This window comes from Purpureocillium lilacinum (genome assembly GCF_023168085.1).
Source record: "Purpureocillium lilacinum CBS 284.36 DNA, scaffold_5, whole genome shotgun sequence".
Classification (NCBI taxonomy): Eukaryota; Fungi; Ascomycota; class Sordariomycetes; order Hypocreales; family Ophiocordycipitaceae; genus Purpureocillium; species Purpureocillium lilacinum.
This window is the reverse complement of record NW_027072115.1, coordinates 4,060,624-4,072,954: the sequence shown is the minus strand read 5'-3', so window position 1 is coordinate 4,072,954 and position 12,331 is coordinate 4,060,624. Positions and strand designations below refer to the sequence as shown.

Genomic DNA, 12,331 nt, shown 5'->3' with positions numbered 1-12,331 from the left:
GCTTTGCGGAGGCGCGATGTGAATATCCATCATTAGACAGCCTGACGTTCTGCTGTTGCTGTTGTTGTTGTTGTTGTTGTTGTTGTTGTTGTTGTTGTTTCTCAGAAAGACATGACCCGTTAATGAAGCGTTTCTTTCGTGAGCGCTCCCAAGGTAGTTACCAGTCCAGCATCCGCCGCCGCGTGCAGTCGCTGCACCCCTTGCATTGCTACGCGATCATCCACCGCAGCCCGTCGATGAGCTTGCGCAGCCACTCCTGGGACACGTCGAGATCCGGGCACGACGCCCAGAAGCCGTGCGGCAGGCCGGGGTACACGTCGACTTTGGTGCCGAGGCCGGCTTCCTCCAGCAGTTGTCCGAACAGCAGCGCCTCGTCGCGGCGCGGGTCCAGGCCGCAGACGGCAAAGTACGCCTTGTCGGCGATGTTGGCGTGCGAGTCGAAGAGCAGCGGGGAGAGGCGCTTGTCCTCGGGCGGAGCGCCGTATTTGGCTGTGCGTGTTTTGTCAGTTGGATGATCATCGTCCTGATCTGCGTGAACGGCGACAAAAACTCAATGGATGTGACGCACCCGCGTAGTAGTCAATCGACTTCCTCGTCAACCCAGGCGCGACCGTGATTTCGTCCACGCTGAGGATCCGATCGAGGTACTTCTCCGGCCGGGCGTCAGGGTGACAGAAGCTCCCTGCGAGGAACACCAACCCGGTGATGCGCGGAGTCAGGGCTTCTTGCAGCGCCAGGTGCGCGATGCCCGCGGCGAAGTTGGCGCCCGCGGAGGTGCCGCCGAGGATGAAGCCCTTGGCGAGGTCGGCGCGGAGCCTCTCTTGTCCCTCGGGAGAAGCGACCTAGTGTTGATGCCCGCGTCAGTCGAAAGCTCGATCATGAACTGGAGTACATGTCTGGTATCGTGGGGACTGAAGGCAAAGTTGAAACCTACCCACCGCACCACGTCGAAGCAGTCCTCAAATCCAACAGGGAACTGATACTCCGGCGCGAGCCGATACTCGACATTGACGACGACAAGGTCCAGCGCCTCGGCGATGGCGCGGCACGGCGCATCGTCCGTCTCGAGACTGCCCGTGACGAACCCGCCGCCGTGCATGTACACCAACGCGGGGAGGCGTCTGTTCGCGCTGGCGGCTTGTCGGTACGTGCGCAGAGTGGTATTCGCGCCGTCGCGCAACGGGACATCGAACTCGATAATGTCAATGCCCGGCTGAGGGACGATGGGCTTGCGCTCGCGGGTCATGCCGCGGATGGTCGTGCCTTCAGGGAGGTTCTTGGGGAACTGAATTGAGGCGTTGGCACGTGTAAGCAAGCAATTGGCCCTCCTGCTGAGCGTGGGGGATTGAACTCGATGGATTGTGTCGCAACTTACGTCGATAAAGTAGGGGTGGCAGGTTGCCAGATGCCTGTGTTCAGCCATTGTGGGCTCGTGTGTGTATCTTTGGTGCAAGTTTGACGTTGGGCAGAGACAGAGGATGAGGTTCGTTCTGGGCACTCTGGTGTTCGGACGATGATGTTGACGGAGGGTTGGCTGAGCTGCACACCGGTCTGGTGGTTCGATTGTTGGCATGAATATCACTCAAAGAGACAATCGGCTAGCTTCGCCCAGGGGGCTGTAGACAAGCCGTTCGTACAACCGATGGTCGGAGAAACGGGTTCCGTGCGGCAATGCTCATCAATGATTGCTGGGGAGGGTTCGCGATGGAGCCACTACGGGACCACGGGTACTGACGGATTGATCTGATCTGATAATCTTATCAGATGAGGCCCCCAGTCCAGTCCACACCCAACGCTGGTGGCCCACATAGGACTCCTTCATGCTCCGAAATCACCTGCTTAATCCACCTTCGGACGGCTGAACGGCTATGTTGGACTACCTCGCACTTGGCTTCCTTTTCTGGCACCCAATTGGGAATACGAACATCTCAAGCTCCTGGCAGACCCATACTGGCCACATGCATTTCATCCTACGAACTGTACCGGCCACCAATCACAAGTCACTCGCCAACCATCAGGACATATTGCAAGCGGGAGCGCAGTATATTGTCAAGCCCTTCCTTTCACGTCCGGTTCCCAATGTAGCAAGAAGTGGCCCGAGGGTTCAGTTGTCATACTGCCTACCTCTGTTTCAAGTGTCAAGTGAGTGAGGGGTCACGGACCGAGCCCATGACGGTTAAGAAAAAAGCAGTGAAGCCAGCGATGGTCACAATCCACGACGGACGAGTGACCCCATTGCTCACATAAGCGTGCGACCTCCTGAGCACCCCTTCTGTCCAGCCCAGAACTTAGGCATACGGCTTCGCCTTGGTGGGGTAGCTGAACACAGGGTCCGTGTACGTCCCGTCGACATTGTGGGTGATGGTGGCCACGGTTTGACCCGGCTTGGCCGTGGTGAAGTCGATCGTAGAGACGACACCAATCGAGGTGATGTCGACGGCAGTGCCCGCGGCGTAGTCTCCGGTTCCGACGTAGTAGGTGACCTTGGGCGTCAGATCGTAGTTCAAGCTGGGCTTGGCTCGCCAGACAGCCACGGGGACGACGTCGCCCTTCCCATTGAGCTTGCCGTATCCGCAGTAGGCCGTGTCTGAAAAGAGCCTCTGTGTTAGTGAGAACCAACTCATCCGATCGCTCGGGGAGGCAGCCGCATACCGTACTGGTTAGGGTCGAATGCCTTGGTCTGGATGCCAAACGAGTTGTCCTTGTTGGTGGACCCAAAGGGCGCAACGAACTGCGGACCGTCGTTGACAATGGCCATGACGGGCGCGGTACCGGGCTTGGTATTGCTGGTCAGCTCCACGGCGGCATAGTCGCTCGTGGAGACGACCACGCCATAGTCTACGGGCTTCGGGGTCGTGCCGCAGATGGCAAAGTTGGCGACCTTGACATCGAACTCGGCGCGGCCGTTGGGGGAGGGCACGCCCGGAGACCGGATCCAGACATTGTTGTAGATCTTGCCCACGGAGGCGGACGGGTCGGGGATTTCGTTGAAGAACAAGTAGTTGCGCGTCTCTTCGGACTTGTTGAGAACTTTGACAATGTACTCGGCGGTGGCCATTGTGAAGCTTGCGGAGAGGCTGCTGAGTGACGAGTGCTGAGAGTTGAGGGCTGCTGGAGGTCGAAGAAGCTGGTGATGCTACAGACTGGAGAGGATATTGATGCTTCGCTCCCGGGGAGTCTATGCCTTTTATGCTCCGCTCGAAACACAGTAGGGGCATGTTGACTCTGCTGTGTCCGCCCTTCAACTACCTCGAGAGAGAAAGGCCTCAGGTTGGGCTGTTTGTTGTCTCGTCAGCTCCCGCAGTGAGGTGCGCGATGAGACAGAGGCGCCAAGGTACAGCCACCACGCCGTGATGCTTTTGTGAGAAGCGCCGTGTGCCATGTTGCACGACGGCAACCCAGCGCCCCTCGCAACCAATGTCCGGGGAAGATAACCCCCTCCTCTGGTGAAACCCAGCCGCCTCGCAAGGGCAAGAGTTGCTGGGCTCTTCGAAACCTATTGAGACTCTGCCCCACTTGTTCCCGGGCGGCTGCCCCCAAGTTGCCCAGCTGCATAGTGCATACTACATTCGTACATAGTACATACTGCATCGAGGCCAGCTGAAGGCCGTTTTCGGAGACCAAGCCCTGTCTGGGCATATGCGCGATGTAACTCGTGCGACGTCGACTTGTATAGCAGCGCGGCCGACAAGGCACACACATTGCAGCAACTGAGCACGCATAGGCACCTCTGAGACCTCAAAATCCTACGAGGCGGTCTGCTTGGCCGTATTTGGATACGAAAATCGAGCCGTGGCACGCTGAAGACCTGCGGCACGGCCCGTGCTGTCGCAGAGTCGACGGCATGAAGGCGGTTATCAGGCACCGACGGGCATCTCGATTGAAGCGTTGTGAAACATTGACGTCTGCGTGGTGGCCGAGAGCGGCTGTACAGCTTGCCACCTTGTGACGGAACGGGCGATATTGCCTCGATTTATTGCTACTCAATGTCGATTTCTGACAGGACATGACTTGGGCTTCTCGAAACATGGCGCCGGATCGGGCTTCTGGTGCAGCGTGGTGGCCGCGCTCTTTGCTAATGATCGCCATAGACTCGGCGGCTATGCTCTCTAATGCCGACCTCAGGTTGACTCCATCATTGCGAACGCGCTCTTTGGAGCCGACTCAGCAAGATGCGCGTGCAAGCTACCTGGCGGTGGCGTCTTGTTGTGGGACATCTTCGTCAACGTGCAGGTAGCCAGCACCTGTGACTACCCCTGTACTGGCAGCAGGACGGCTCGGCAAGTCCGTGGGCCCGGCAAATGCTCTTCCGCTAATGTCCCTGACCCCGTATCTCTATTCACGACACGACCGGAGAGCAATGGCGCCGCGGGCTGCAGAGAGGCTGCATTTGATGTTGTGCGTGCTGAAGATCAAAGGCCCGACCTGAGGCCTGGAGTCCAGCAGATGCTTTCTGTTACATAACATGATGGCTATGACTGGGCTCGGGAGCATATGTCGTGATTTAGATGCACAGCGCGTCGGTTGGCTTGGGCTGATATGTGATTGAGGACAGACATGCGGCATGCAGTCGGCTGAGATATGTGGATGATGACGTTTGGTCCTCGTTTGTAGCTTTGCCCGCGAGGATGTGTGCTAGCGGTACGAGCCTTTGCGGCGACCAAGCCCCTCGAGCGTAGACTTCCAATAGCGAATGACTTACATCGACTTCATCGTTACACTGTTCACACGCCGTGATAGGCGCGATTGTGAGTGAGGGTGTTAAGGCCGGGCGACTAGCTCACAAGACAAGTCCAAGCATGGGTACAGCAAGTCGGAGATTTTCGTGACTCTCCCGTGCAGCAGTTCAAGTGGTATCGTGTCTGGGTCCAGGCATTCTGTGTCAAATCCCCGCCTCGCCGAGTGGCGGCTACGATTGACCGATCAAATGCAAAGACGGGCTCAAGATATGAGGCAGTTCGATGGCACTTACGACACACCACTTCACACGGGGTGGCTCTCTCAACATGAGCATGTAACAACGTAGGATAATGATGAACAGACTGCAGCAAACCGTCCTGCGGACTGGAGGGTGACGCCTACCCCTTGGTAGGTTTGAACTCGTAACCAACGCATCCAATCTGAAAGTTGCCGCCCACTCCGCCGTTGTTGCCTGAAGACTGGAGTCAGTGCATGAAACCATTTGTATGGCAGCGTCGTATGGACGTACAGTTCAGATAGTTCCGTCTCAGGATTCCCGCACAGGTCCAGTTCGGATTATCTCGTATAGGCTGCCAGGCGTCAAACTCGGTGACACTCGATTCACAGCCGGGCTTCCAGTAGACGAAGTAGAAGTAATCTGCCCCCTGATACTCCGTATGGAATCGAAGAGCTGATGAATCGTCGTTCTTACGTATCATATGGTTTACAGAGTAGTAGCAAGCGTCCCAAGAATATTGCAGTTGAGCGGCGCTTTGGATGTCTGGGTGAGAGCCAAAGGCGTCCGGAGCAAAGCAGAACTGAGGCCCAATGTAGTTGGGATCGACATAGTACCTCTTTTGGAGGGCGTTGTCGTGGCTCCCATTGTTGTGAGGCGCAGCGGAGTCTGATGGCGTAGCAGCACACTCATCGGCAGAGAGAGGAACGGGCGTCTCCCCTGATATGCCTATAGTGCGTCAGCCGACTTGGGTGGACTGGCCGTTTACGAAACAACGCAATGGCGTAAAGATGTACTCACTCCCGCCCTTAATACACGCAGCTGCGTTGGCAGCCGGTGCCAGAAGGAAGCTCACTAAGAATGCTGAGACATGCATGTTGCCATGTGCGACTTGTCGCGATGAGGAATATATGAGGGGGCACAAGGAGCCACGTACACATATTTATACTGTCTTCTGTTCGCAATGGATTCCTCTTCCTAGCCTGTCCGACAGTTGAATACAGTGACTCAACAAATTGCCTGAATGATCGTGGAAGTCCCTGCATGTAATCCTCTGCACGTAATGCTCTGCATAAAAGAGAACTTTTGTAGTCGGCGATTTCCACATTGTTGCTAGTGTACGGCTATAAGAATTGGTTTACTCTATATCACTGGTCGAGAAGAAGTGAAATTGAGCTGTTCCTTTCGAGGGTGCTGCTATATAGCTCAGCTGCATGCGCAAGGGGATGCTGCACGTTGTGCGGGGCCCTCAGTTCTGGTCTCGTAGCTCTCGGTGCAACGACCTTGCCGACGAACCCAGCGGACGTATCTTTAGGATGAGCTCGCTTGATCTCGCAGCTCATCGTGTACAATTCAGAAGGGGAGCCATGGCAATGTCCAGCACCTTCTAGATTCGCGTTCTGTAAGGTGACGACCGCTATTCGGGACATGCCGTTCACGGCTCCTGCCCCAGCCAATTTATCCTGACTTTAAGCACCGTGCAGTCTGATTTCTACTGTGTATGGTTGCCGACTCAGTACTTGAGTGGTCCAGATGCCGAGAGTGTCGTTTCTGGGCCTTGTGCGTCAATGGTCGATGGATTTAGCACAGTTGGCGAGAAGGCGGGCACCTTCAAAGCAGCCCTGGCGCAGATCAAGTTAAATTGCGACACTTACAGGGACAAGCTGGCGCCTGGCCTGTAAAGGCAGCAACGAGCATCTACTGGCGGCGTTCCCCGCGCCCAGTCCGGACTTTGAAGAACTGATTGAGAACAGCGCCAACTTCAGCGAGGCAGGCTTTGTGGTAAGGACGGCTGCTTCAATGTAGATAAAACCACAGCCTTGACGTCAGATTGCTCGGCAACGGCTCATCCGCAACACGACAACGCGTATCGGCACGCGTCCATTGTTCGGGTTGTGGAAACGGGAGCTAGCGCAACGGCCAGCTGCCGTGATTCGCGAAGCTGCGGTCGGACGGCTGGGGGCCGTCTCACTTCGACTACGCCCGCACACCCGCAACTTGACGGGGGAAATTAGACCAAGGAACTAGCGATGGCAACCCGGTCACAGCCGGCCCCCCCAATCCTCGCTCACTGGACCTGTCGATCTTGCTCTCTCCTGTCAGAAAACCTCGACCAGGGGGCCGGACAAGCAGCCAAGCAACGAGGTCGACCGACGACGACGACGACGTGGCCCGGCCTGAGCCGCTGTCAACTGCACGGGACGGCGACAGCGACAGCTCACGTCACAGGGCGCACGCCGTTGAACACAAGCCAGCCCCCGTTGGAGTTACACGGCGCGAGAATTCTGCGCATCGCCAATTGTGCTCCCGGCGGTCCTGCAAATGGCCCGCCAGGGGGCGCTGGCCGTGCCAGACCCTCACCTCGATCACCACAACCAACAACAACAGCAGCAACACGTCGAATTCCAATCAACGACGTCCGTGATCCCTGCGCGGGGTTCCGGCACCAACGGCGGCGGCAGCGGCACGAATGTAGCGTCTTCGACCGGTGACGACAAGTCAATCCAGCCCGAAAAGTACACCTTTTATCGCGAGGGCACGCCGCCGCCCCTGATTGATGACGATGACCGCGACCGACGAGGATTCGGGCTCTACGGCCACGAAGGGCGAGGGGCTGCCGCCGGCGCGTACGAGTACGACTACACGTACGACCGTGTGGCTCCCCCGGCGCCGATACCCGTAGCGACGATATGCGGCATTCGACGACGCACCTTCTGGATCGTGGTTGCCGTCGCCGCGCTCCTTGTCGTCATCGGCGTGGGCGTTGGCGCGGGCGTCGGCGTCGGTGCTGGTGGGAGCAAGAACAAGTCGCCGTCAAGTAGCGCATCGTCTACGACAAGGTACGAGACATCCCTTTCCTTGTCATCATCATCTCGACCTGTTGACTGACCAATCTCTTCAGCTCTTCGACACCCAGCTCCACGGCAACTTCCGCGACGACCGCCTCCGCGACCCCGTTCCTCGCCTGCCCGGCCGCCAACAACACCAAGTACACGGTCCCGCGAACGAAAAAGACATTCTTGCGCGTCTGCGGCATAGACTACAGCGGCGCAGGCCAGGCCGTCGACCTGGGCAACGTCTGGACGTCGGGCATGCAGGAGTGCATGGCCAGCTGCGCGGGCCTCCCCAAGTGCACCGGCTGCAGCTGGGGCGTTATTGAGGGCGACGCGGGGAGCGACCATCGGTGCTGGCTCAAGGGCGAGCTGAAGACGAGCACGGCCGTGCGGCCGGGATGGGACTTTGCGATTCTGCAGCAGGAGTAGGGATACCCAAGGGACGAGGTCAAACGGAAAGGAGGAGTTGTGTGACGAATTGATGCACGATTTGACGACAAGACCATGGTTGTAGAATAGACTTATACTAATATAATAGCCAGCTTTTCATCGGAACGACAGTTTTCTCCATGGGAACGGACTCCGCGGGTGATGTGGCTGAGAGCCGAGGGGATGTAAGCAAAGGGCGCAAGTTCAGCATCCGACACGACGCATCATCTTGCCTCGCGGACCTGTCGATTGGTCGCAATGCCAGGGGTACGCTTTCCTGTATTCATCCGAATGGACTAACAAGCCCCGCATCGGATCGTGAATCTCATGCCTCCTTCAACGAGAGGCTCACGCAGTCGTCGTCGAGGGGTATTCACTCCTTCGTTGGCCATCATATGGCCTCTAGAGTCCACTGAGTCATCGCGTCAGCGGTGGACCCTTTAGCTCGGCCAGATGTCTGCTTGAGCTTCACCCCAAAACCCATTCCTCATCAGGAGCCCTAACCTTTGACAATGGGTCAATTGTATATGACGTCGCCAGGCGCAATGCGCGCGCACACGCAAGTCTTCGCATCGGCCCCAGATGGACTCATCGAGCTGCTCTCGGCCCGTCTCCCGACTTCGTTGACAATCCTGCGGCGCTTGCAGTTCGCCGCTCGCGCCGCGCCGCCCTCACCTACTGGGAGAGTGATCTTCGTCTCTGACCGAGAACTCACTCCCGATGAGGCGGCGCCGAAGCCCAGCAAGTTCACCGTCCTGTATGGTGACTTTTCCGACTCGACCGAGACGCAGATGTTCATGTACTCGACGCTCGAGGACAAGCCCCTCGCAGAGCACACCGCCGAGGACCGAGCCGAGTACGAGGAGCAGCTCCGGGCCGTCGTTGACGGGCTCATCCACCTGCGCAATGAATTCGATCCCGAGAGCAAGTATCCGACCACGTTGCTCCTAGGCAGCTTGCATGCGGACGTGCGCGCCATCCTAGAGAAGACGGGTAGGGTGCTCCCGCGGCCGACCGGGGCTTATGACAAATGGCTGTTTCGGGTTGAGGACTTGCCTCGGGCCGAGTCGCCGCTGCCAGACGGTATGCATTGGGACCACGCGAGCTTCTCGGACTGCGAGATTGTGGTTTCGCGGACAGACATTCCGCGCACGGCGTAAGCGACAACGTAATTCCCCGAGCGACGACAGGCATTAACATCTTGCTCCAGGGCGACTCTCTCCAAGCTGCCAAGCTCCCTCATTAGACTAGAGGATGGCACACCCATAGCGTGGGCGTTTCTAGGTAAAGCCCAGAAGTACTGTGACGTGTGGGGAGCGAGCGTTGAGCTGACTCGAGCGACTAGGCCTCGATGGATCATTAATAAGTGTGCATTGCGAGGTACGTTACCGTCTGGAGGCAAAGCCTTGCTGGAAGCTCGCGCAACTAACCTTTGACAGGATGGGCATCGAAGAATGGGGCTGGCCAAGAGAGTCGCGGGTAGACTGCTCCGCGAGAACGCAGAAGAGCTGGCGCCTGACGGCTGGTCCTGCGCGGACGTGTCTGCGGACAACGTAGCGAGTCGGGCCATGTGCAAGAGTCTGAACGGCAAGCCCAACTGGGTGGTCTCATGGTGAGTGGACTTGCCCTGTGCAATTGACTCCATTGTGATGACGGTGGAGGAGTAGAGGCTAATCGTTCTCGGCGGCAGGATCTTGTTGGAACTGGCCGAAGCGGTCAGGGCATAGATTATTTTGGAGTTGGATTTAGGCGCGAGGCCAGAGAGTCCCGGCTGACTCGGTGCAAGTTGCGGACCTGGCTCCGGTAGGGTCGCACGATATGGATGCCTGGGGCGAGCCACCCCGAAAGGTCGCGCGACCATCTTGAAGTCTGCGCACCTAGATCTGCAAAGATCGCAGAATTGACCAAGATTCCGGGAAAAAAGTCCCAGCCTCCATCTGAAGCCTCTTTCACGCCAACCTCAGCCACTCCATAGTCCTTATAGATTAATATAGTATAAAGTCCGAGGAGATCCCAGACCCAGACCCGAATGTTCTCTCCACTATGCTCCTCTACGTCTACAAACCTCATCCACTCATAGGTCTGGCTATAATAAATTTTGTCCCATTCTTCGGTTGTAAAACTTGTCAGGAAGTTGATTCAGGTCGTCAAGCAGTTGCGAGTCCAGAAGCACAAATGTAGTATACCGCGGTCCTCCCCGGGGCTGGGGTATTGACTCGATCCACTTGCTCAAGTACCGTCTCACCTCGCCGACGCTTGCATCGCGAAGCTCCGAGTCGACAATCAGAATATTGTGAAACCGCCTCATCAGCTCGGCATCGGCGGCCAAATATGTCGGGTTCGAGGGGTACGACTCAGCACGATGCATCTCGACATTCGTCGCAAAGAGCTGATGCAGCTTTGCCATGGCTTGAGCGACACGCTGGTCGTCGCCTTCCCCGAAGCAGGTTCGGACCACGAAAAAGCCCCAGCAGCCCTTGGAATGCAAGTTGCAGTTTGAGTCCCCATAGCAGATTTCATTCAGCAAGTATTGACTGCGATCGTTGTAACGATGGCCTTTTACGGCTGTTGTTACCCAAGGATCGCCGTAGCCGAGACAGACGCGGGAATTCTGGGCGTTGGTGTCTGACATGTCAGCGTCACAGGTGTGGTCTGGGGGTGAGAGGACGACAATCAGGGGCCGCAAGCAGGATGAAGAGAAACAATCATGTCTGGCGGGGGGCACGTGGGTAGCCGATGCTGGAGAGGCGGGATAGGCACCAACCGCCGCTCATCCGTCTTTCGGCATAACTAAATGTCAACCAAGGGGGTAATCCTTTCGGCCTTTGGAATCATGAAAGACCGCTCAACGGCCGTACGGTTCCAGGACGCGACCACGCCAGCCTCGCCCCTCAAGTATCGGCTTGCGCAAGGCTCCCATTTTCCTTTGTGTTGCATTCTGATATTTGCGCACTCCGTACTTCGTACATGCGGGCGTGTGGACTGAAGGATTTGCGCGAGGCTGAGTTCTGCCGTGCCCACTTTGAATGTCTCCGGAGTCCGGACGCAAAACGAAGAAACACTACCCTCTCTCCTCCCAGCCGTAGCAGCTTGGTGCAAAAATCCCTCGGTGTGAGAGCCTGGGAAACAATCTCGAAAAGCATCTACCTGTAGCACAGCACGTCATGCGCTTAGCCAATCAACGAATATACGTTGACGTGTCGGTCGGCGACTTTTTTGGTCCAAGTCTGACGCAGCGCGTCTACCATGGGTCGGAAGAGCCTCAGGATGTGATCAGGGCGGGATCGACGGGTGGCGTCGCCGCAACCCCGGGCCGGCGGGCCTAGTCGCATGCGTTCCGAGACTTAATCTGTAAACGAGCGCCCCTGAGAGGCTACTCCCTAGATCGAAGCTGGCGTCATCCACGTCCTTGAACCCTTCGGCGCTATCCAAAGGTCCATTGCCAAGCCCGTACCGTAATTGCAGGACATATCTCGTGCTGAGAGCGTATGGCGTTGCGCCCACAGCTCCATATCTTTCTGCAAGCACTGACCGGCGCAGATGACATAGTCTTTTGGAGTTCATGTGGACACTTCACAATGATGAAATGGCAGTCTTCGGGAGCACTTGAGATCTACTGATTCGGCTCGGTGTTTACCGCAGCAGGCGTGACGCTCGCGTATGTGGGTATGCTCACGAACACATCAAGTAGGGGTCAAAGCTGGTCTGGTAGCGTCTGGTTCAGCCACTGCCGCGTAGCCAAGGCGTCACCTGTCCGATAGGCAACGGTATCAGACGTCGACGCAGGGGGCGGCAGTTGACCGAGCGCGGCTCGGAGATGCATGACAGATGCTGGCATCCTCCACGTCGGTTGGGCGCGGACCACTCGTCCATGTCGTACGCGCCTTCTCGTTATTAGCGAGATCGATGAAATCGCCGCTGAGTAATATAGAAGGCGCAGGACAGTATCACAGTCTGCATATACGTTCATCCTAGCCTCTCTAAACGTCTTCCTGATCAGATCACAATGCGACGTTGTAACGTGGGAGGCAAATAAGCCGGCACAACTATCCATCCTGCAAACCAGCAGCAAGGGGCAAGGCATCCTGCACTTCGCGTGGAGTTTGCTGGAAAAGGGAAAAACCGATTTGTAGTGGTGTACTACAGCTCATTA

At 57.1% G+C, this 12,331-nt stretch overlaps 4 protein-coding genes across 4 annotated transcripts; 2 read left to right on the top strand and 2 right to left on the bottom strand.

The window, feature by feature from the left end:
- Positions 1-208: 208 nt before the first annotated feature.
- On the bottom strand, positions 209-1,423 carry PLICBS_007833 (uncharacterized protein; the record flags this gene model as incomplete). Its single annotated transcript, XM_018321303.2, has 4 exons — positions 209-489; positions 569-842; positions 935-1,285; positions 1,376-1,423. The coding sequence occupies 4 exons, from the start codon at positions 1,421-1,423 to the stop codon at positions 209-211; spliced, it is 954 nt and encodes a 317-aa protein (XP_018181200.2).
- An 865-nt stretch (positions 1,424-2,288) lies between these two features.
- Positions 2,289-3,058, bottom strand: PLICBS_007832 (uncharacterized protein; the record flags this gene model as incomplete). The annotated part of the gene is made up of 2 exons (XM_018321302.2): positions 2,289-2,587; positions 2,653-3,058. The coding sequence occupies 2 exons, from the start codon at positions 3,056-3,058 to the stop codon at positions 2,289-2,291; spliced, it is 705 nt and encodes a 234-aa protein (XP_018181199.1).
- A 4,179-nt stretch (positions 3,059-7,237) lies between these two features.
- PLICBS_007831 (uncharacterized protein) lies at positions 7,238-8,178 on the top strand (the record flags this gene model as incomplete). Its single annotated transcript, XM_065601254.1, has 2 exons — positions 7,238-7,755; positions 7,818-8,178. The coding sequence occupies 2 exons, from the start codon at positions 7,238-7,240 to the stop codon at positions 8,176-8,178; spliced, it is 879 nt and encodes a 292-aa protein (XP_065457326.1).
- A 545-nt stretch (positions 8,179-8,723) lies between these two features.
- PLICBS_007830 (uncharacterized protein) lies at positions 8,724-9,338 on the top strand (the record flags this gene model as incomplete). Its single annotated transcript, XM_065601253.1, has 1 exon — positions 8,724-9,338. The coding sequence occupies one exon, from the start codon at positions 8,724-8,726 to the stop codon at positions 9,336-9,338; it is 615 nt and encodes a 204-aa protein (XP_065457325.1).
- Positions 9,339-12,331: the final 2,993 nt, after the last annotated feature.